Raw genomic sequence first — 25,294 nt, 5'->3', positions numbered from 1 at the left:
TATCCGATGAACCCATCCATCCATAGCTACCCGCTCATTACTTACTACTTGTTGCCCGCTTGTTTATATCGGACATTAAAAAGGGGAGGGGAGGTAAAATCTCGAAAACAAACGATGTGTGTGAAATGTGAGTGGACGTTGTCGATGTTAGAGTTGCTCGTAGTTGTTAAGAGTTAACCTTTCTCTCAGTATTCTTGTGTGGACGGGACCTTTCGTGCATGTGCTTATGTTTCAATTGGTTCCTATGTGTTTATGTTTCTAAGTATTAAGTATATGTTTGTAAATATTTGTGTCTACATGCATTCGTGCTAATTTATGGGTATTCTGGGTCCCAAAGGCCAAATGGGGGGGGGCGGGGTAGAGTTCTTTGATCGATGATCAAAGGGAGGCTGTTGTAGCTGATTTCCATCTCTACAAAGTTCTTGGATCATAGTGTCTCCTATGTTACCACAACAATGAGAGCGACCATTGATCGCATTGCATGTGGATCATTCTCGAGGCAAATATTATTCCAACCTTCATACAAAGTGGGGAAGAACTTCTCTTTCCAACGCTCCTGCAGAAATTGTGTAAAATATATGACCTTGTTCATACATATGAAGTTCTCGATGGGATTTCTTGTACTCAATTTTTTGTTCAAGTTTGAGAAACCTCAAAAAAAAATCTGCTCCAAATACCAAGTTGTACCCAGCATTCATGTGTTGTTCTTTCCAACGGTCTATACACAATTTGTGTTTAGTATATTATACATATGGAATTTTCAATGGATTTTCTTGTACACGAATGTTTCTTGAAGTCTGATCCACTTTGACACCAACTTCATTTGAAAATTAGATTCTAGAGAACATTTGAAGTATCCTTGGATTCAGTCTTAATGGGTTTGAAGAGATCCGAATCTCATAGTATGAACCATATGTACCATCCGTGCATTCGCATTCGAGTATGGTAAATACCATACTTTTGTATTCATTATTTATTATAATGTAAAACTTTTTTTAAAAGTAAGAAAGTTAAAAGTAAATAATCTTTAAAAAAAACATAAGTATGTTGTCATAACATATGCATTCGTTTGCAAATGTATGAAAAAGAATGTTTGCAAATGCATTCAAGTATATTACGTATTATGGATCCGATAGAGGTACATCTTGTTGTAATATATTACATCTTGCATAAGCTACACACGGGTTCAAGCCAAATAGAAAAATGGATTACAGACATTCAATAAAGCAACAACATGTTTGAGACTTATGGTCACAACTCCCTCATTGCCTACTAACAACATGGTTGAGACTTAGACTCACAACTCTCTTCATTGCCTACTAGCAACATGGTTGAGACTTAGGGTCACAACTCTCTTCATTGCCCACTAACAACATGGTTATCATTCAACACGGTAGGTAGCCCAGATATGTGAAAGAATGAGAGGAAAGAATCCTTGTGTTCTCTCATCTCCTGAGAAACTCATTTTGGCCCAGGAATTCTATTCCAGATATGATAAACAAAAAAATGTATTTCATTGCTCCAGCCGATAAGCACAGGTTGACACCATCATCCATGTATTCAGAACATCATTAGCAAGAACGAAAAACAAAAGAATGCCGAGGATCATCATTTTGGAGTGATAAAACATCTCTAGTTCAAACCAACTACAGAACTTTAGAGCAACCTATGCAACTAAATGCTGAATGAATCCTAAACCCTAAACACGGTAATTGTATATTCTTTGTGAAAGGATAAGCCTAACTCTGTCTGTTTCTTTACGGATCTGAATTTTCTCAACGAAAACTAAAGACCAAGTACGCGGGACTTCAACACAAGGAAAGCTTCTGAAGATACAGGCATCTTTGATTTCTGAATAAAGTTGAGCGATCGTTTTGTTTATCTGATACCTGGTACGAAGAATCTGCAGGGAGAAACGATGCGGGAGCTTTGCGACCTGACGGGAAACTGGGCTCTGATTCCTGAACGGATCACCTTGCTAGTACTACAGGAGGGCTCTTTTTGTTACTCCAGGACATTCAACTACATACATACCGAAGAAAGATATTTCGATTTTTTACAGGGTTAGATGTTGCTATTTACCGGGTTGGATCATTATGGCAGATTAGATGGTACTATTGTCACGACTCACAGGTTTTAAAATTTTTTACTGGGTTAGATCACTATGTTAGGATTTATTTACCAGGTTAGACCACCGGATTAGAATTTATTTATGGTCGGATTAAATGCACATAGTCGGTAGGGTTATAATGCATGTCGGCTTACCAAATAGTAGCTGTGTTAGAAATAATACGGCAATGATTCACACAGTTTCACTAGATAATGAACTGATGGTGCAGATTTCACACGTTTATCGAACATCCCTAAACCATCCATTGTCGACATTACCTCTCCTCCCCTATTTAATATTTAGTAGCGGATACAAACAAGCGTAGTGAGCCCAAATTAACTCTTGGGCTCAAGGTGTTTTAAAGTACCATCGTGGAAGCACGATACCCCCATTCTTGAAACCCAAGAGATATATTACACTCATGTATACTTGAAAAATGTACAGCACTGCACTTAAAAAAAATTAGGGAGATTTTCTAAAGCATGGCCACATTTTCAATACATTACGAGTAACAGAAATATTGTGGTTTGAAAGTAAATTGGAATCACAATCTTGTGTGAACAGAAAGGCCTCATCATGATGGTATATATTGTATGATATATATATATATATATATATATATATATATAGAGAGAGAGAGAGAGAGAGAGAGATAGAGAGAGAGAGAACGACAATGACAAATGTTTGTGTGATTATTAGTTAAAACCCATAGTCATGGCATGTCAAAGTTTAAAATTAACAATATATCCATATGTAAGTGTTTGTAACAATTGTTTAATTTAAACTACTATGAATTTACATTTTGTACCTTGATCACTTTTCATATTGTTATCAATCCATTCGTTAATGATTGACTACACATTGACAAACTCATGTTCATAGAGTGGGCGTCTTTGGCGGACATGCTTGTATTCTAATTCTCCATGGTAATGACACCTAGTTTAAAGTAATAATTTCTCACTATAGATTTATTATCACAATTGTTTAATTTAACCCACTATAAACTTTGAATAGGTTTCGTCAAGAGGTTGAATAGCTTTTCTACAGCTCTCTAATAATCTCTACATAATGTTTAGTGTTGAGGCAAATAGGAATTCCCTCAAGAGTAAATAGTTAAAGCATGTAAATAAAGTGGGGTTCAAGTTGTTTCACAAAATAACACTCATATATATTAATCTCATAACAATACCCCACAATTGCAAGGTCTCTCTATATGTAGCTAAAGGATTTCTATACATCCTCACCTGCCAACCATCATCTGCTTAAAACCCAAAGAAGCCAAGCTAATCAATACATCACAACTTCAACTCAAAACGCGAGTAGCTAGAGAAGATGTACACCAAGTTGCAATCTATAGTTAGCCACCGTTTACGATTTATTTTTGCTGGTTTTGCCACATATATCATGGTAGTAGGAAGGTTTTGTGGGTTACATTTCTTACCTACCCTTCAATTGGTCAACATCACCCACTCTATTTTTTTGTATTGTATTGTAAATTTGTTATTGCTCTCCATGGCACAATAACTCTAGCCCTATGCAAGTTATTTTTTTATGGCTATTGGAGAATTATTTCGCAATTTGTTTGTGTGTTCCACCTTGGCGACAAAGTTAGCCTTTACATTTGCTTTCGTAATTACTTTGACGTTTGAATGTATGCTGCATACAATGCTTACTTTTCATTTGCCTTGTTCGTATGTGCTTACCCTAGCAGTATGTTATCCAACTTAATGATGTTGAGTTCAAATCCTTACCTTTGCACATATTTGCTACACTATGCATTATATTTTCTTAAGTTATATGCCACATCAATGTAGGGAAGTAACATCCACTTGACCTCCATAGAGTTGACCTAACCCATTATTACTGGAAAAGCTTGATAGCTTTCATACTTATGTAGATACAATAGTGAAGGATTCATGGAGCTTTCAACCAAGATGTAATTGCTTCCTTCATCTTATTGTACATTAAGAATCATCCATTAACCAATGAGTTCACATAAGTTAATGTAACACCTTAGCATTGTTTTATAATATACAATGGTAGAAACAATAGGATATATTCAAATGTTGGAACAATACAATTGTAATTGCTTATTTTGCATGCATTCCATTTCTTCCATCACCTTGCAATTGATTGTTTATGTGCATTGATGAGACCCACTACTTGACTATTATGAACATGGCCCTAAAGGAAGGAAATGCATATGGAGCTAACTCAAAGCAATTAACTTAACGTTACTACTATCGTGGCACACATGTCCAAGACAATATTACTCAATTTCACTTCAAGTAAGGTCACATGGGGTCAAGGTTGAAAAAGGGGCTCTGCATGCTGGTCCAATTTATGTGTTCCCCCAAATTCTAGGCTTATTTGGGAAAATTTGGAGAGCACAATTTACTCGTGTATCTTTATTGATCCCAACATATATTACTCCTTGAGTGGATTGGTGCTGCTTGCTACATGTCACAAGGAATATACTGTATCATCATTCCACGTTTTCATCACCTTGGCTCTCAGATAAAGGAAATATGGAGTGTAATATTTTAGGGTGGTGGAAACGTTACAATGTATGTAGTTAGTACCCTTTACTTACAAGCTTTCAATTATGCTGTCAAAGAACCCGCAGCAAAGACTAGTAGTAGTAGTCTAAGCTCTCATTACAGAAGGAAGTTGGAATATGAAGACATTATTATTATTATTATTACGCATGATTTTCAGGAATTACTTACTAGGGCCATACATACGACTAGCCCTCAACGGCTTCCAACAGGAATGGACCAAAGCTCTTTTATCGGCTATATCTGACCACGAAACCAAACACATGAAAGATCCAGAGTACCAAGGCAAATTCAACAGATATACCCGTTGAACAAATGAATCACAAAAAACAGAGGACTAAAAGAAATCAATAATTGTCTTCTTCTGAACATTCTCAAATAGAGTGACTACTCTTCATAAATGAGACATCAACGCACCAAACCCTAAGAAGAATACTCTTTATCCATGTCCAACCAAATCAATATTTCATTCATTCAGCTACTCGGTTGGATCAAGCCAATCACCAGTTAGGCACCTAACCACAGACGCATGTCCATACCGAAAGAGGACATCACCTCACCAATCAATGAAGGATTGAACTTCAAAGACAGACCAGACCGACCCTCGCTAGCTAGCCTCATATGAAACAAACATTTCTTACTTTATGTACAACATGTAATGTGTAGCATGCAATGCAACAAACCAAGCAGAACAGGGTTTTTTGAGTTCCATATACATACAACATGCAATAGTGGCATGCATTCAACCTTCAAATTGCCGAAACATTTTGTTCCAATCATGTCCATACACAACCTATACCCACATCCTTCAAATCAAATGTTTCCAATCATGTCCATACACAACCTATACCCACATCCTTCAAATCGAGCCATGCAAGTCTTTGAGATCATTAACCACTTGTAGCATGGTAGGTCTTCTGAAAGGATCTTCAGATGTGCATGAGATAGCAATGTTAAGAACTTGAAGCATCTGAGTCTTCCATATCCCATCATTAGACATAACAATAACAGGGTCCAACACATCATGACCAGGACCAATTCGAACCATATATTTCACCCAATCTGCAAGATTACCACTCTCAAAGTCTTTGTACTCGGATCCAGTCGGCTCTTTTCCAGTTAAAAGCTCCATCAAAACAACTCCAAAGCTAAACACGTCTCCTCTTCTTGTTGCCCTCCAACTTTGTCCATACTCTGGTGGGATATACCCAAATGTTCCAGCTATGTGTGTGGTCACATGAGAATCACTAGCACTTATAAGCCTAGCCAACCCAAAATCAGCCACTCTCGGCTCAAATGAAGCATCTAGCAAAATGTTGCTTGACTTCATATCTCTATGTATCACATGTGGGATGAAGCCATGGTGAAGAAAAGCTAGCCCACGGGCAGCACCCATTGCGATTCTCAATCTTTTTGGCCAATCCAGGATTTTTTGAGCATCAGCTTTGTTGCGAAGCCATAGGTCCAAGCTACCATTTTCCATATACTCATACACCAGGAGCTTCTCCTCTCCGAATGAGCAATAACCAAGCAAGTGGACCAAGTTCCGATGCCTTAATTTTCCCAGCGTTTCCATCTCAGCAAGGAACTCTCGATTTCCTTGTTGAGTGCTCCCATAACCAAGCTTCTTTATTGCTACAAACCGGCCGTCAGGCAGGTTTGCTTTGTAAACTGTCCCAAACCCACCATCCCCTATTATGTTGGTTTTGCTGAAGTTGTCAGTTGCAAGGAGAAGATCTGCCAGTGTTAACTTAATGAGAGGTTGTGCAAACATGGCCACATTGATGCTAAGTGGTTCCTTGGACTTGCTAGATTCATAACAACTGGATGATTCTTGAGACCCATATAGCTTCGTAGTCTCAGAGAATTTCCCCGAAAGAATATAATGCCGCTTTCTCTTCCATTTGATAAGCACATAGAAAGCGCATGCACTGGTGGTTAGCAATGCCAGAATGATACCACATACAGCGCCCTTACTCAAAGAAGATGGTTGGTAGCCATAGGAACAACTACTATGACCAAGAATCTGACAAGGTTTGGATCCTCGGTCGAGCTCAACACCACAAGTACCTGCATTTGATAACGCTCCAAAAAGCTCATTCCGCGAGACGTTTAAGTACATTAAATCAGGAAGCTCACAGAAACCCAAAGGAACTCCTCCTACTAAGTGGTTATCGGATAAATCTAGATATGTTAGCTGAGATAGTGTTCCTAGACAAGCTGGAATCTCTCCGACAAACTCATTGCTATGAAGATCCAAAACTGAGAGCCCCGAAAGATTCCCTAAGCTTGTAGGTAAAGGGCCATTAAAGAGATTCTTTCCAAGGTTAAGAATCTGCATCTCATGCCACACTGAACTCTCCGAAAGCATGTTCCCAATACCGCCAGTAAGCATATTATTTTCAAGATGAAGACCCATAATAGAAATAAGATTCTGCAATGAAACTGGAAGCTCACCTTCGAGATTATTGTAACTAAGGTCTAACTGAGTGAGCCCATTTATCTCTCCAAGAGCATCAGGAATCGAACCAGATAGCTGGTTCCAAGTTAGATTTAACAAAACTAGACTAGTTATGCTGCCCAGCTCCATTGGAATCTTTCCAGTAAGCTGGTTATGACCCAATGAGAGACCTTGAAGCTTTGAGAGCTCGCCGAGTTCAGGAGGAATCCCACCTGATAGACTATTCTCGGAGAGATCCATCTTGATAAGATCATTGAGTCGAGCTATAGTTGAAGGTATAGACCCTGTGAGCTTGTTTTGACTTAATCGGAGATCAACCACAAAAACACATTGTCCAATCTGGCTAGGTATAGGTCCAGAGAGTTCATTCTGAGAGAGATCAAAAAGGCCAAAATGCTGAATAAAAATACTATCTGGGATAGTTCTGATTTGGAAAGCTCGGCATAGGTCTGGTGGGATAGGTCCGGATAGCCTATTTTTAGACAAAACCAAATTACCTAAGAGTTGAAGCTCTCCTATCTCTGCTGGGATCGGCCCACTGAAGTTATTTCCACCTAAGTTGAGAGTAGTAATCTTTGTGCATTTGAAAAGCTCCATAGGAATCAGCCCTGAGAGGTGGTTCCCATTCAAAGAGAGAACCGACAATTTGGACATCCTACTGATTTCAAGAGGAATAGAACCTTCGAAGAGGTTATTGTCAAGTATAAGATCTTGAAGTGCATGCATTTGGGATATGAGAGGTGGAAGAGTACCCTCTATAGCATTGCTAGCCGCGTAGAAACCAAGCAGGGTACTAATGTTCCAAAAGCTTTCCGGTATAGTTCCACTTAGATTGTTATTGGCTAGCATCAAGCTAAGCAAAGGAAGCCTTGAGAAATATCCCGGAATACTACCAGAAAGCTCATTCCCTTCTAGCTCCAAGGTGTTGAGCCAAAAACAAGCTTCGAATGTAAAGTCCAACGAACCCGAGAGACGGTTTTGGTTCATGGAAATAGTGGCTAGCCTCTCAGCGTTGCAAAGCTCTCGTGGTATAGACCCTGACAGATTATTACTACCCATATAAAGTTCCATGAGTGAGGAACAATTTCCGAGCTCTTTTGGTATCTCACCTGAGAGATCATTGTAGCCAAGATTGAGGGTGGAGAGTTGAAGGAGGCTTCCGAAAGAAGGAGGGATGGGACCTGAGATGGCATTCTTCTCAACAGAGAGAGTGGCCAGGGAAGAAAGAAATCCGAGCTCCAGAGGTAGTGGACCTGTGAAGTCGTTGAATGAGAGCTCTACTACTTGTAGAGAAGAGCAATTCCCGAGCTCTGACGGTATAGGGCCTGAAAGGGAGTTTTTGTGAAGAATGAGGAACCCGAGGTATACAAGGTTTCCTATCGAGGGAGGGAGTGAAGATGAGAGAGAGTTGTCGGAGAGGTCTAGAGACACTAGAGACTGAAGATTCCCGAGATTCGGCGGTATCAAACCCGAGAGACGATTGGTTCGAGCAGCAAATTCTTGTAGGCTTGTGAGATCAAAAATGCGGGTTGGAATAGGACCCGTGAATGCATTGTCGTCGAGCCATAGGTGGGTCAAGCTAGACATATTTGATATGCTCTCCGGTAAATTCCCACCCAAAGAGTTGTTGCTTAGGTCAATGGTTCGAAGCAAAGATAAGCCGCCAATCTCCTCAGGTACTGACCCTACTAGCCCATTCAAGCTCAAGTCCAGATTAGTCAACAATCCAAGCTTACCTAAAGATGCGGGAATGGTCCCACTTAATTCATTCGAGCTCAAGTCAAGGTACCGCAAACTCATAGAAAGATTCCCAATCTCACTGGGGATTGGTCCTGACAATTGATTCGCGCCCAAGTCGAGCTTTTGAAGCAAAGGGAGAGAACCAATCTCCGGTGGTATCCGACCTTGGATCAAATTACTGGTTAATATAGCTTCTTTCAGGCTTCTGACCTTAGCAATTTCGGGTGGGATTGAGCCTGAGAGCTTATTAGTGCTAATGTCAATGTATTCAAGCTCAGTGAGAGAGAAGAGAGGAGTGATGGGCCCTTCTAAGGATAATCCTCGAAGGCTGAGTTGTGACACACGACCTCGGGGGTCACAAGCTACGCCACGCCACTTCACGCACGGAGACAGCGGAGCCGGCCATGACAATGCTGCATCCTCCCAGTCTGAAAGCATATCAGGATGGACGAGCCCCCGTTTGAAATCAAGAAGAGCATCCACATCTGGGCTGTGAGAAGATGTTGTGTGAGTAGGACAATATATGAAGGATGTGATCATTATAATTAGGAGATGATGCAAAAACAGAGAAGTTGTCATGGTTAGGGTTTTTAATTAGGAATGAGGCTAGGGTTAGGATTAAGCGCAGCAGCGCTCGCTGGCTTTGTGTTATGGTCACTGTTAGTTAGTACCAGAGTTTGGCTTTGGATTCAGGTTTGTGTAATGGTCGATGTTAGTATTAGGGTTCGATTTTGAGTTAGAGCCTGAGAGCTAAGTAGGGGGATTGAGTTTTGAGTATGCCGCTTTCTGCTGATTCCTTCACTCGCATGTTTTTTAGGGTTAGAAGTAAAGTTAGGGCATAGCAGAGAAGAGGTGTGAGAGGGTTCCTAAGAAGTCTTAAGACAAAGCAGAAGAATGAAAATATGTAGTTGATTAAGCCCAAGGAAGGATGGACTTCTACATTCTGCCCTCTGATTTCCTTTTTTTACAGAAAGACATTAGGTTAGGGACTAGGGTAGGGCTAGGGCAAGGATTAGGATCTACGTATAGAAAGCTTAGAGGAAAATAGAGAAGCTGAAGAGGGCCGTTCAATAAGTAATAACAGTGAAGGTTCAAATTCTCTCTCTTTTGTTCCCTTCAAACACAAAGACCTCAATTTCTTTCTCTAGCTCAGTAGGCAGCATTAAAGAGAGAGAGAGAGAGAGAGAGAGAGAGAGAGAAAGAGCCTGTTATGACTGTTGTTTCTGCTCACACACAGAAAGACTCCCTAATCAGCACTACTCTCTCTCTCTCACTCACTCACTTCAAAGCTTTAATGGCGATTTCTCTGTTCCCTAGATAACAAATAACATCACAAATATGTACTACACACACACTCTGGGTATATGTATACATATACAATACATATATACTCGTAGGTCTCTCTGTCTCTCTCTATTCTCTCCTAAGTCTCTCTCCTCTCTTCTCTCCTTTCTCTCACTCTCTACTCTGTTCCATCTAGACAACAGATACAGGCTACAGCGTTGTCTCTCTCTCTCTCTCTCTCTCGGCTTCTTTTTAACTGCCAAAATCGCAAAAAAAAGAAAAAAAAAAACAAGTGATTTTTCTTCTGGAAAGTATGTATGTATGTATGTGAATCAGATTTTCGTTGCTGTTGGAAGGGAAGGTGAAGGAAGGATGATGATGATGACTCCAGCCAAAGAATGGGTAGTTGTTATTATAGATATCCCTTATGAATGTGGCATGCATGGAAAGTGAGTTGAAGCAAGAGTAGGTCCCGCTACAATGTCTCTTCATTATGATTTGAATAATTTGTGTATATGATGTGGGTATGTATCCATCAATCCATTCATTCAGTAGGCCTTGTAGAATGTTACGGTTGCTTCCTATGTAACATGCTATCACATGTTTGTAGATCGAGCACCCACAGCCAAGAAGACCCTGTACTACGACGAATTGAAGCCTGCACAATTTATATCTCCTACCAATGTTATGACCTGCTACACACTTCTGATCTTACAAAATATCATGGCACAATTGTCTTGCCAACAAGGGGAATTTGTAGATTGAGCATATGGGTAGTCAATAGACCCTTTTTGTATTTGACCATGTTGTGAATTCAGACCCGATGTTACGTAATGTACATGGTGACGAAATTAATTATATTGATTAGGTTTTTGGTGCACTTTGCATATTTGCCTAGATACTATGACATAATGTTTTGATGACCACACAATACCACAAAGAGCAATATATTATTGATCAAGTTCACATGAAAATGGCACTTTTAGGGTCTATACTATATTTCAAGTTTGGGGCCAACATAACTACATCGTAATAATGCCATGATAGCTTGTTGTTATGGTAACAAAGTAGAATTGCAAAAATCGTTGAGCAAGTGCATCCCCTTGATAATACATTGACAGTCTTTACCCAAGCCCACAAGTCGTTGATGTCAACCATGACAACTCATCCTAATAGTTATGTAATATTGTTGAATCAATGTGTTGGGTCAAGTTCACATGAAAATACATTGTTGGTGTATGATAATGTATTGTATTGTATTGTATATAAGTACATTTTTGTTCCCTAGTCATAGGATCAATTGTTTACATTGGGGGCATTTCTTTTGGAACATTGATTACAATTTGAGCTCCAAGTATAAATGTTCTAAATCAAATAAATATTGATGACACTTCATGACTTAATTTTTTGCTCGAAATTTGGAAGTAAAATGTTTTATGACAAGTGCAATGGTCAAGTTACACTTCTTCAACAAAAAATGGGTCCAAATTTAGTTTGTGGAAAATCATACAATTTGGCAAATGAGTTGCAACTTGCCACGTCTCTTTTGGGGATTGATTTACCTCAAGGGCTGGATTGACAAGACCTTTATCATTAGTCATCGGTAGTGTTCTATCAACAATCATTGCTTAATGAGCCAACGGTAGACTATGAACTTGTGGGAATATTATTTATGTCGTCATGGGGAGACATAGCACAACCAACTTCCAAGTTCTTGATGCTACTCCAACATGCATTCCATTGTGCATGATTTGCGTCAAAGGTCCATTTGGGCATCAAAAGAGGTTAGATATTCTTTATTTCCTAAACATGAACACATTATTGGCAGGCCATCTCGCAAGTCTTAGGTCGAAACCCACCTATTTTGTTAGATGACCTATGACAATCAAACAAAAAAATGGAACATGCTTGATTAGGTGGATCAATAAGGTTTTTCAAATTATGAACGGATAACTGCAACAATAAACTCCTAACATTATGTCTCTCTCCCCTCTCTTTAGTGGTCTTATGATTTCGGTGGCAACAATTCATCGACACCAACCATTGGAATTCATCGACAAAAAAGGTGGCTGGATTGCTGAGACTACATGACTGTTCAAGAAGTTTTTACTTAAATATGTTGCAATATTGATTGTAATAGTGGACTGTTTTGTATATTGACTTCATTAATACCAATGGAGGATATGTTTTTGGAAAAAGAAAAAAAACAGTATGTCTCCCTCCCTCTCTAGGTGTCATGCCCGACAATCAATAATGGTTTTGATAGATTGCATGCAGACACATTACATTAGCTACCATTGGTGCTACATTGATGATGGACTTAGGTTCATGCTTTGTAGAGGCACTCACATCCAAATGGAACGAGGATGACAAGAAAAGTTGCAATGGTATTGCATTGACATAAACCCACCATAGGACAGTGACGAGATGCACATAACCATACCTTATCGTCTCCATGGCGTACAAAGCAAGAAGGACAACCACTTTCTCCATACTTGTGAAGATGATGTTGAGTGCATGAACACAGAGGTGTTGGATAAACCACTTGTTCTCTCTTTTCTCATCAATAGGGACTATCGTAAACTCATTTCTCTTAGAGACATCGTAACCAAGTGTGGAAGCAACATGTAGATCAACAACTTGCAATGCATGAATCAATGAATCCATGGAATAAGAATGAAGGGGATACGAGTTGCTCCGAGAAGCATCTAGATCCCATTGACACACTATATTCATCTCAACCAAGAGAGCCCATTCATTACATGTAAACCCAACACAACAAGCAGAAAGAGAACAAGAAAACAAAGGCAGCCATAATTGGCAATCCATGTTCACCTAGATACCACAAAGATTAATGAAAAGTTGTATATGTTAACAGGTATAATTTCCATTTGTAATGAATGTAAGCATTGTTAGAGGCTACGCATACAATATTAGCATATTAGTAGATGGTGTGATTCATATCATTCCTCTAATGCGTGTTAGGGGGGGGGAGGGAGGAAGAGACTTGAAATTGATGGAGGTTTGAGGCATCCCTTCAAAGTGCTCCATCCTCGTCATTAACAAGTGGAACATTGGAGGCATCCCCTCATATTGTGGATACTATTGTCATTAGCAAGTGTGCATCCCCTCATATTGTGGATACTATTGGCATCCCCCTCATGGGCCTCCATTTTGGTGAGAGGAACAAAGAATGAATGAGCTTTTGGTCTAGGATTGAAGAGTTGTCCAAAACATGACTCTTGAGGACACCAATAGCACCACCTTGCCTTTAACTGACAATCTAATCTTGTCGATCGTCCAGAAGAGCGAGCAAGCAAAGAAGACTTCAGAGTTCATAACACAATGTCGTGAAGTTGATGCTTCACGATGTCAAAAATCTATAGAAGTACATTTCCCATCTAGATCTTATGACGAGGAGCATGTAGGAATTTCCGGTTTGTGAATCGGAGTTCAGAAGCCCAAGATACAAGCTTAAGAAGGATTAATGCAACTTGGGACGCAAATGTAACTATGTTAAAAGGGGGAGTCGAAATTAAATAAGGGCCATTTTTATAATGTCTCAAATGTACAACTACAAAATCGAATTTGTAGTATTTATAAATAAAATAAATAGATAAAAATAAAAATATAAAATAAACCGCCTGTATGAGGAGGAGACGACGAAGAAGAAGAAGCGAGTGAAGAAGCTCGTGTGGGTGTGGGATGAGGAGCTCACCAAAGAAGATGGTGGCCTGCATAATTCAAGACAAAAGTTAAAGAAAAGAAGAGAAATATAAGACAAGGAAGAAGTTGAAGTGGTGCATGTCAAATACTTATTTGCCAACAAAAGGTTATGACTTCAAGTCCTTTGAAAACAAAGTTTTTTTGTAAACAAATTTTGTAAGATAAAGTTAGTATATATAAATAGAGAGAGAATTATATTAATAGAAAGAACAAAGAGGTTGAAGTGGTCTATCTTAAATGCTTCTTCTCAAATAGAATTTGTGAGTTTGAGTCTTGCCAAGTACCTTTCGGCAAATAAATCTTGTAAGTGGGTTTTACAAATAAAATTATTTTCGCGACAAATTTGCATCTATCTTGCCTTCTCGGCTTCTTATCATCACACCATCCACACGATCATCCCCGAGTCACAGAACCCCGACGGTTGCGACACACAACCACAATCTTTACGACAACGGGAATGGACAAGACAACAAGCTTTGAACCTCAAAGATTACAATTGTATTATTTGGGTTACTTCTGAAACAATAACACTTACGGGTATTTTGGTTACTTCTAAATCTTGCCCAAACATAATGTACCCTCGCGATATTGTAATATGTATATGTAACATATGAGTCACATAAAATTAATCCATCACTATGGTGGAATTAGGGAACTTGTACATCTAATGATTGGTAATTAATAAGTAAATTACTTACTTGATGTGAATTAAAATATTCCATATTTACATACAATATGCTTAATGTTGTACTTTGTAATGACGCATTTTTCATGATTAGAGGGATTAACAATGTACTTTACGCGGAATTCCATTATGATTAGTGCCAATAAGCAAGTGTTATTATAATTTGGATGAATCACATGATATGAAAATGGACTCAGAAGCTTTAATATGTTATTGCTATTACGATTCAAATGTTGATTGCTTAACATGAAGAGTTCTATATGCAAAATTTGATCAACTATTTAATATGAGAATGAACTGGTGAGAGTGGGTAAGTTTATTGTCCTAGTTCAAATGGCCATTATTTAAGATACAACATTCTATTTTCGACTTATATAATCAAACAATTATTCTGTGTTGAGGCATCCCAATCAAAATTGAAAGATTGTGGATCAACTCTAACCAAGCTACAAATATATGCATTTGTAGTTACTCACCTGGAATATGAAATCAAAGAGTCGTTTGTAATACATGCTATGGTGGACAAGGGTTCGACTCTCTCTATCAAATGCGTAAAATTGCGGCAACCATTATCTGACAACTTGTAGCCCTATTGAGTTAGCTTAAGACAATAATACATGGGTCCATCTAGCTTTCCAAACCACGCATTGGTTGATGCAAGAAAGGGATTTTATGAAATCTAAAAGACCTACAAGAAATCATGGCAAGCATGCTTAGATTAAGCGTCCACACTAAAAAAGATGGTCTTCATGGAGAGTTGTAGATCCTTTAATCTCAAAGCATGTGAAGAAAGTAAATTTAATGGAACTCAACCTGTTTATGCATAACATTTTTCTACACTTGAGCCATGTGATTCTCTTGGGTCGCATGATGTATATTGTAAGTGTTGATAGTTCTACATCCATAGTGTCATTAATTGCACGTTTGTCACTTTGCTTTTTTATTGGAATACTTTAGTTTCATAAAATTCTACACAATACAATGAATAGTAAGGTTCTTAACAATAAGTTACAACCTCCAAAGTGTACGCTTTACTTGATTTAAAGAAAACTTCACTTCAAGAACTGACGGAGTTTGTCAATACATCTCAGTCGAACCCCATGCCATGTACTAGATTGAGCAAAACTTTTAATGATGATATCACTAAATGGTGTATCATATGACTTTTAAATGTGATGCCTTCTTTTATAACCTTCACATAAATACATGCACACCTACAATGTCAACACACCTACAATGTCGAGATTATTTGAATTAATGAACAATCCACATAAACATATGGTTCATGCATTGGTAGTCCCATTTGACCAATCAATATTTAGTTTACAACAAATGAATATATTTAACTAGTATTTCCTAGAAAATATTGTTTTTGCACCAGTGACATATTTCCATTATATTCATTTTATCTTTTGATAAACAATAAATGCAAAAATCCATATCTATTATGCTCCACGTGATCATAATAAGATGGGTGTTTTCTTTTTGCATACAAATAGATATTAATGAGATGCTTTATATTCATGTTGGATGGAAGCAAAAATTGTATTAGCTTGTGCCCCGTCTATTTGATACTTGTATTCAATGGATGCATGTAGCCTCAACAAACAAGATAAAAAGAAGCTCTAGGCATGCAATTTTACGAAGAGATCAATTTAGTCTAGAAGTGAACTTCCGATTGTAGATTTGTTGTTGAATATAGATTGGTTGCACGCACACCATATTACTTATAGAATGTCAAAAGTAGGGTCAATCAATTTAAATATGACCAAAAAGAGGGTTCACAGTTCTCAAGCATATTGGGTCCTCTCCCACTGAACCAATTTCAAAATTCTATTTTGGTTAATCATGCCCTTAAGGAATGGAATGAGGTGCTGGAAGTAGATTCGATTTATCTCCATGGACAATAGAATTAACTTATGGAACCTTGCTAATGAACCTTATGGGCCATGGCATGAAGTGGTTGGATGTAGATTCCATTGATTTCTGTGGACACTAGAAATGACTTTTGGAATCTCACTTGGGTGTAGCTTTGCTCATTCAAGAGGACCTATTATGGATTGCCCTTGAGTGCTAGTTTAATAATTAGCCAGAAGAAATGATGGAGAACCTCAATTTGCAAGGCACGAAGATTCAATAAGGGAACTCTATGCAATTGGAAAACATACATATGAGTGTTATATTTCCAGAATTACTATTGATATCTCGTTCACGAGAAGCCAACTCCCTATTGCATACGGTATATCCATTGTTTAAGTTAAGAGATGTATTTCCTTTATCGGAATCTAGAGAATGTATGGCTTGGGCATTGCATAATATTCTATGTGCCAATATATTAAGAAACTCCTAGATAATGTTATGTGTCACCTTTACATCAACAAGACGATGCTTTCAAGATTGGCAACACTTGCTTGCCCATTTCAACGAGTAAAATATATGGCATCATACCGATTGAATCATGGATGGATGTACATTGTGAGGCCATATGGATTATGCAAAAACCATTGATTGGTGGAAAACAATTTTAAAGTGCAATGGATGTGTTTATTAGTGCTCGAGGAACATGTGTTTTGAGGCGTTGTTTGTTTGGAGTATTTATTATATGTGGGGGTAGTTTTTTTTATTTAATGCATTCAATTTGTCAAAATACAAGGCCTTTGTTATGTCCCTATCTTAGATCCATTATTTATAGGCTTTCACCTATCTTTTGAGGTAAAATAAAGTGTATATAGGCTTATGCTGGAGAGGGAGGAGATAAAATGAATTTAGAAATGCATGCAAAACAGCAAGTTGGAACCTGGGAAAGAATTGAAACATACACTTATAAACTCATAACTAATAATGAATCAAAAGAGTTCACCTTGCTAGAAAAAACTTTGTGCCTAAATGTTTTTTGATTTGGTATTCTAGTATCAATGTATGTTGCAAGTCCAATACCTACATTATTGAGCACTAATTGAAAAGACAGGTCTACAATCAAAGTAACACTTAGCTTTAGTATGATACATCATACAATTATTAGAACTTATTGTTCAAAACTAAAATTACGTTATCTAGCAATAGGTTGAAAATGATGAGGCCTAGGGCTATACTCAAATATTTTTGTAGAGAGAGATAAGGAAAGTAACAATGACCATTGACAATAGGACTATTAATCTATATATGAAAAATATTCTTTCTAAGAGATGACTAGATTTCAATTATCAGAGTGATCAATTAACAACATCCTTACAAGGGCCAATCTACAATGGTCCTAATTGATTGTCATCTGTCATGCACAACCCATAATTGTGTTGAACATTAACTTGGACAACTAGATGTTATAATGTTTGTTTGTGTTATTTGGTAGCACACTCTTGCCACATTGGTGCCATAGTGTTATTTGCAAGGAGGAAAACACAAAAGAGGCTATGATATCCTTGGTTATCATGACATCACATGTTCTATCCTTGACTATTGGAATCATTAGAACCTTTTTTGATGACCTACTTAAGTTGTTGTGAAGGTTGTACCATGGGGACAACTAGTGATGGACAAGGTTGCCCAAACCTGAACACCCATTTTAATGGAATCACAATTTTCTAGTGTATGTTCTGATTATGTATGCAATGGAAGTGGTTGTTAATAATGTCCAATCTCAATGTCATGGGAATCACAAAAAGCTTTAGAGATGACATTCAGTTGTCATGGAGGTAGTAGTATCACTTGGCAACTTGTGATGGAGAAGGTTCCCCAAACCCGGACACCTATTTAATGGATTCATAATTTTCTAACATATACATATTTTGACTATTGATTGGTGAGGTATTTTTGGAAATAACAGAGAGTTATGGTGAATTTGGAGAAATAAAGAATGTCTTTAAGGGCATCCCATAGTTTTCTCGAAACAATTGGGTTCCTCGGAAATATGATGTCTCACTTAAATAGTTAATCAAGTCAATTGGATAAAAGGTATTTCGAAATCCATCATATTTTGACATAACATTTACAGAAATAAGAGATACAATGTAGACGGTTATTATTATTTGAATCAATAATAATGGTTTGGGAACTTAGAGATCTCCAAAACAAATGTGGTAGTGTCTGATGAACCTTGATAGTCTCGCTTAAATTTCTGGATGTCATCTAGTCAATCTTCAACCCCCCCCCCCCCCCCCCCCCCCATTTTGGAACTAGATCTGGAAGTTGATTAATGTGGTAGTTTTGATGTGAATCCAACAATCAATCCATCATAGTGATGTTTGAACATGGTATCATCCCGATTCCAAGTTTGATCCTTGTAATGGGGCTGGGCACATCTATAGTACTAGATCATATTCTTTCACTGGTATAAATTTCTGTCTGTTATGGAGCTTGGCAACATAGGCTTATATAATGTATATATTGAACTTTTAAGCATGTGTCTTTGAATCTAGTGCATGGGATGTATGTGTAAAAGTAACCATCTTATAAGGATGGTTATTTGTCATTTACGTAAATACAATCTTCTTTGTTCATGTAATGATGGGTATGCATATTCGTATGTGCGATACATATAACCAAACACGGCTGCATACATACATACATACATACATACATACATACATACATACATACGGCATGTCTTCAAGGCCCAAGTGTGAAACCAAATTAAATGAACGAAACCCATGAAAGGCTGCGTCCATTGGGGATTGGGGGGGGGGGGGAGAGAAGGCAGGCTCAATTAGATTAATGCGCTCATGATTCAAACAAGATTAGTTGTATGTAATTAATCCCACGCGAACGATGATTATTAACCATGAGGGGAAACAAAACAAAACAAAACAAGATGTTCTAATTGAACCAATTAATTAAGAGATTAGTTTGGTGTGGTTTAATCTGTGTAGAATCACGCGCGTGAGTGAGGAAAATGGCGAGCGGGCATGCAGACAATGACGTAAGAAAATAAGTTACAGATTTCTTTTTATGATGATGATGATGATTGATTGATTTGAATCAGTGAATTCTTTTGCCTTCGCTTTCACATACCTTCCAAACCTCTAAAACATATGCGTGCATATTGGGCCCATCCGTTGCAGGCATTGGGCTCCCGTTACCCCAGCAATCTGCGATCTGTGTACAAGCAGGCGTACCAGCGTCATTATCCGTATGAGAAGGTGCAATACGTGGAGCCACGTGGGACGGATGCAGCAGCAGCAGCAGCAGCCACGTTCTACAAGCAGCAGCTTGACTTCACGACTCGGGGGTCCTCCTCCACACGCAGCCTCCCGCCAACTGCCCCTTCTCCGTCTACTACTTTTATGGGCGACGGAGCCCCAAATTCCGTTCTTGACCATCGGACCATGTACAAGGTGAGATTCTGGAACAATTCCAAGGAGTTACCTCGAATGTTTGCTCGAATTCAAAGTCCCCCCATTGTCACTTTGGGCAACTTCAATGACTCGTCTTTCTGTAGTGACACGACACATCACTTTCACTTTCGGCGATTGCCCATGTGTAGGCGCATTGGGCTTGGGGCTCATTCTTCAACCCATCTCGACATTGCCAAAGGAGCTGTGTTGGACAACAAGACCACATATGATCAAAATTTTAAGAAATCGACAATGGTTGATCCTCACAGCATAAGCATAGTAAGGAACATTGATGATAATAATTCTCGTGATTCAAAATTCATCGGCGAGACCCAATACAAGAATGACTTCAAAGCTCATGAACATGTTCTAAAAATACCCAGCCATTGTGCTACATCCGTCTTTCAACTACAAACTCGCCCCTCTACTAGACAATGACCATATCGTCAATGATCTCGTTGCTTGGTGTCTACACGTAAAGGATCTATATCATGTGTAGATAAAGCTCCACATAATTGGACTTTTTGTATTAAAAAAAACACATAATTGTCAAATCGAATCAATCTTGTGTCCTCTCTGCCATTGCATGCATAATAATATGTGCAAAACATGAGTTAAAACATATTGCTAGAATACCCTTATGTCACACTTTTGTATTGCATGTTAGATCATATTGGCGTAATATCTCAAATATTTTCTAGCAATATACTTAAGAGGCTTATGAAAAACTTCAAAGCACTAGATTCTTCCGATTCAGTGAACAACTAAAATTTACATCTACCAAAACTAGTTCATTCAAACGGGTGTGTTGTAGATATCCACATAAGGAAAAGAAACCATAATCAACATGAAAGTTAATAAAACATGTAGGGACATAATGATGCGAATGGTGTCTTGTGCAAGCACCATAATATGAATCTAATTCCTAGTTAGGTTAAGATATGCTAACCTCGTTATATGACAAAAATCTACTATGAGTGTGAAAACCATTTATAAAGTGCTTATAGGAGTAATTAAAAATGATATGACATTTAAAATGGCTTGCTTTTGACCAAATGCTTATGGGGGAATCCTATTAAGATATGCCGACCTTGTTATGACAAAAATCTACTATGAGTGTGAAAACCAATTATAAAGTGCTTATAGCAGTAATTAAAAATGATATGACATTTAAAATGGCTTGCTTTTGACCAAATGCTTATTATTTTTATGTGAATTATGGGGGAATCCCATGGTAATTCTTCAATTGTATATAGGGTTTAGGGTTTGGGTTTGTGTTTTGTGTTTATTGTTTAGTGTTTAGTGTTTAGTGTTTAGGTATAGTGTTTGCCGCTCATCACCCTCCCGCTAGTAATCTCACTTTTACAAACTCTATATCTTTACCCCTCCATACTATATATCTTGGCCCCAACAAAACATACACTTCACCCCTACTCACACCCCTATATCCCATTCCTTTTCAAGTCTTTTTCTTTCTTACTTTTCTCTATGTTCGAGCATACAAATAAATGGCGACAAGCATCCCAAAGGGAGGATAAAAAACACGACCCACTCAACGACACACACCCAAAACCAACACACCCGCCAATCCACCCGCAACTACCATCAACACCAATGCGCAAGCCGATCCACCAACAACGACCACCAATACCGGCGCCTGCGCCTCCGATCCTCCAATGGCCACTATAAACAGGGAAGCTCCTTCTCTCCCCTCTCTTTCTTGTCAAATGGTAAATAATAACGTCCCACGTCATATTGAGTATCTAGATACGAAGTGTGCTTAAATAGTGAACACCCCACACATACCCTTTCCCCACCCACAAAAAACCCCCCTATACCAACTAGGACACTATCACTAGACTTGGCCTCGACAAGCTCTAGTGGTAATGCACAAAACCTCCTCCCCCCAGGGCCAGAGCACGCTATGGTGTACCAACTTTTGGCCAAAATTTTAGTACTAATTCTATGAGGGAAAAACAAAAAATGTAAAAATAATCCAATATTTGGGTTTAAAAAGTTGATCATCACTTGTGTTAAAATTAAAAGTCATATTCAATGAAAATGGATTTCAAATATGAAAAAACATTACACATCCTTCCACTATTATGTCTATGTCCAAACATTCCTCTTGTAGCCAATTGCAATTAAGGTTGTCGGTTCACAATCCTAGGTAATATTGTACAGAGATCTTAACTGTACAAGATCTCGGGTAGTCAGTCAATCATGAAGATAGTAAGTTAGTCTCTCTCTCTCTCTCTCTCTCTCTCTCTCTCTCTCTCGGTTCAAAGGTTAACCTCGAACTGAAAGTTAGTCAGTTAGACTCTCCCCTCTCTCCTTCCCCCTTCTACTCGGTGATTCCCTAGGTTCGTACCTCCTCTCTTTGTTACTCTTTCCTTCCCGTGCTTCAAATGTGTCTCCTCTGTAAAAACTTCTGCAATGACATCTACAACCATAACGACATCTGGTGCATGTTCTGCTACATGTTTGATTCTATGTGTTATTGTCGTTTAGGGTTTTGTTGTTGTTGTTTGTGTTGTTCTCCCTTGACCATTTGAGAACCTTGTACATGCATATGCTTGAATTTGAGAGTCTTGTACATGCATATATGCCATTTTTTGTAGGTGCTTGAATTTTGTACACGTTGACATATTGAAAGAGGGTTCTATGATGGTAAAATGCAATGTTCTTGTGGGTTTTGTTAAATAATCTTGTCCTTGTCCTTGTCCTTGTCTATCTATGGTTGTCCTTTTTGTTGTTCTTGTTGTTTGTGTTGTTCTCCCTTGATCATTTGAGAACCTTGTACATGCACATGCTTGAATTTGAGAGTCTTGTACATGCATATGTCATGTTCTGCATTCGCTTGAATTTTGTACATGTTGACATATTGAAAGCGGGTTCTTGTTAAATGATATTGTTCTTGTCTATCTGTGGTTGTCCTTTTTGTTGTTCTTGTCATCCTTATTGTTCTTGTTTTCCTACCTGATTTAGTACTATTATGATGCATGTATATGTACTGTATTGGGAGTTAACATTATGTTTCATGTTCGGCATTTCCTTGAATTTTGTACATGTTGACATATGGAAAGAGGGTGCGTTGTCTGGTTGTCCTGGCGTTAAATGTTATTGTGATTTATTGTTATTTATTATTGTTGTGCATGTGAGGCGAAGAAGAGAGACAAGACTCACATGACAAGGAAGACGCCCACGAAGAAGAAAATGTCAACACACCATGCAAGGAAAGAAAAAGGACCCCCATCAAAGAAAGTAGGATGACCCCCACCAGAGGGAGGTCGAAGTTTTCAACAACTCGAGGCAAGAAGATTTACACAAACATCCTTCGAGGTACAAAATTAGGATGGGGTTATTTCCTTCATGCATGACCTGACCCTTATGAAGACCTAGACATGTGGATGATGAAAACTTGGGGCTCATCACAACCCGAGACAAGGAGAGGTTTCCACCTTACTCAATTGAAGAAGGATTATCTCACTGAACTAAAGTCACGATATGAACAAGTTTATGATACGAAACACATCCTAAACAATGAGGTAGGAACTATTTTTGCATGTGCATTTGCATGTGAACTCCATGGTGGCATTGAAGTTGATTGGGAAGATTTTTCTCATCATCGATCATCATATTATAGAGGGTCCTCAAGTACCAACACTACCATGAAGTCTGAGGGTACCTCTCCTATTGAAATCCCATCTAGGACATCTGTGTTGACTCAACATATTGCAAAACAAAGAACCACATTGACAGAAAAGCATGAAGAGTGATTGTCGTGTTGTATAGCTTCCATGCAAACAAGAATGCAAGCACTGCATGCCGATTTGGAAGAAGTTTCATTTGGTGAGATGGCGGTAGAAAAACAATTCACATCTATATCAAATACATATGAATGGATTGCATCAACAATCCAAAATTCTGAAAGCGATGTGTTGAAAGAGGAGTTGAAGAAGGAGCTCACAAATATGGGTACTCAACTGGGAACACAGAAGAAAGATCTAGAGACATGGAGGGCTTCTCGTTCTGAAATTGATGATAATTTATTAGCCTTAAAGCTACATTTTGAGAACCTAACATGTTTGATGAATGGTCTAAAAGAGAAAGGTTTAGATACTCTGTGTCCAGAGGTAGTTGAGCACCCCGCTTGCATGGAAAGTACAATTACAAGTATTACTATATCACAGTAATGCTTTATAATTTTCCTTTTTGACCTTCTATGGTATAAAATATCATCAGTGTTCATATAGTGTATGATGTATCTCGTTACTGAAGGTGTGTATTCTGTGGCCTTGGATTCAAGCTTGAGGTTATGGATGCTAACATTACACCATGCTTGCACACATATAATTTGTTATGTGCTAAGTACCATTTGTTATGATTGCACACATATCATTTTGAGAATAAAGCAGTTTATGATATGGTATTGAAAAATCAAGATTGTTCAACTCAGAGCAAGAGACATGAAGAAAATAGCAAAGTTGTCCAAGACTTGAGGAGGGCGTAGACAAGAGCGCGTGAGTAAATGAAAATGTCCATAGCTGGCACTTGTGATATCATATTTTTGTGTTCAAACATGCGAATCGAAGCTAACGAAGCTGACTATGATATAGCATTGAAAAATCATCATTTTGAAACTCAAGGTGAGAGACATGAAGAAAAAAGCAAAGTTGTGGCACACTTGAGAAGGGCGTAGACAAGAGCGTGTGAGTAAATGAAAATGTTCATAGCTGGCTCGTATGATGTTGGATTTTTGTGTTCAAACAATCGATTTGAAGCTAAGGAAGCAATCTATGATATAAAATTGAAAAACCACGATTTTGAAATTCAAGTGAAGAAAAAAGCAAAGTTGTGCCACACTTGAGGAGGGCGTAGACACGAGCGCGTGAGTAAATGAAAATGTTCATACCTGGCTCGTGTGACATCAGATTTTTGTGTTCAAACATGCGAATCGAAGACAACAAAGCAGTCTATGATATAGAATTGGAAAATCATGATTTTAAATCTCAGGGCGAGAGACATGAAGAAAAAAGCAAAGTTGTGCCACACTTGAGGAGGGTGTAGACAAGAGCACGTGACTAAAAGAAAATGTTCATACCTGGCTCATGTGATATCGGATTTTTGTGTTCAAACATGCAAATCGAAGCTAACGAAGAAGTCTATGATATGACATTCAAAAATCACGATTTTGAAACTCAGGGCGAGAGACATGAAGAAAAAAGCAAAGTTGTGCCACACTTAAGGAGGGCGTAAACAAGAGCGCGTGAGTAAATGAAAATGTTCATAGCTGGCTTGTGTGATATCAGAATTTTGTGTTCAAACATGAGAATCGAAGCTAAAGAAGCAGTCTATAATATGGATTTGAAAAAAACATGATTTTAAAATTCAGGTGAA

At 38.3% G+C, this 25,294-nt stretch overlaps 1 protein-coding gene across 1 annotated transcript; it reads right to left on the bottom strand.

Annotated features, from left to right (window-relative positions):
- Positions 1–5,249: 5,249 nt before the first annotated feature.
- Positions 5,250–9,519, bottom strand: LOC147850118 (uncharacterized). Its single transcript, XM_087336194.1, has one exon. It carries the CDS (start codon positions 9,446–9,448, stop codon positions 5,528–5,530), a length of 3,921 nt encoding a protein of 1,306 aa, XP_087192320.1. The 5' UTR covers positions 9,449–9,519; the 3' UTR covers positions 5,250–5,527.
- Between the last annotated feature and the right edge of the window lie 15,775 nt (positions 9,520–25,294).

This window comes from Azolla caroliniana, unplaced genomic scaffold (assembly GCF_043228905.1).
Source record: "Azolla caroliniana isolate FFs.n. ecotype wild unplaced genomic scaffold, voAzoCaro1.0.p SCAF_21, whole genome shotgun sequence".
NCBI lineage: Eukaryota > Viridiplantae > Streptophyta > Polypodiopsida > Salviniales > Salviniaceae > Azolla > Azolla caroliniana.
The sequence above is the reverse complement of the archived record's forward strand: the minus strand, read 5'-3'. Positions and strand labels throughout refer to the sequence as shown.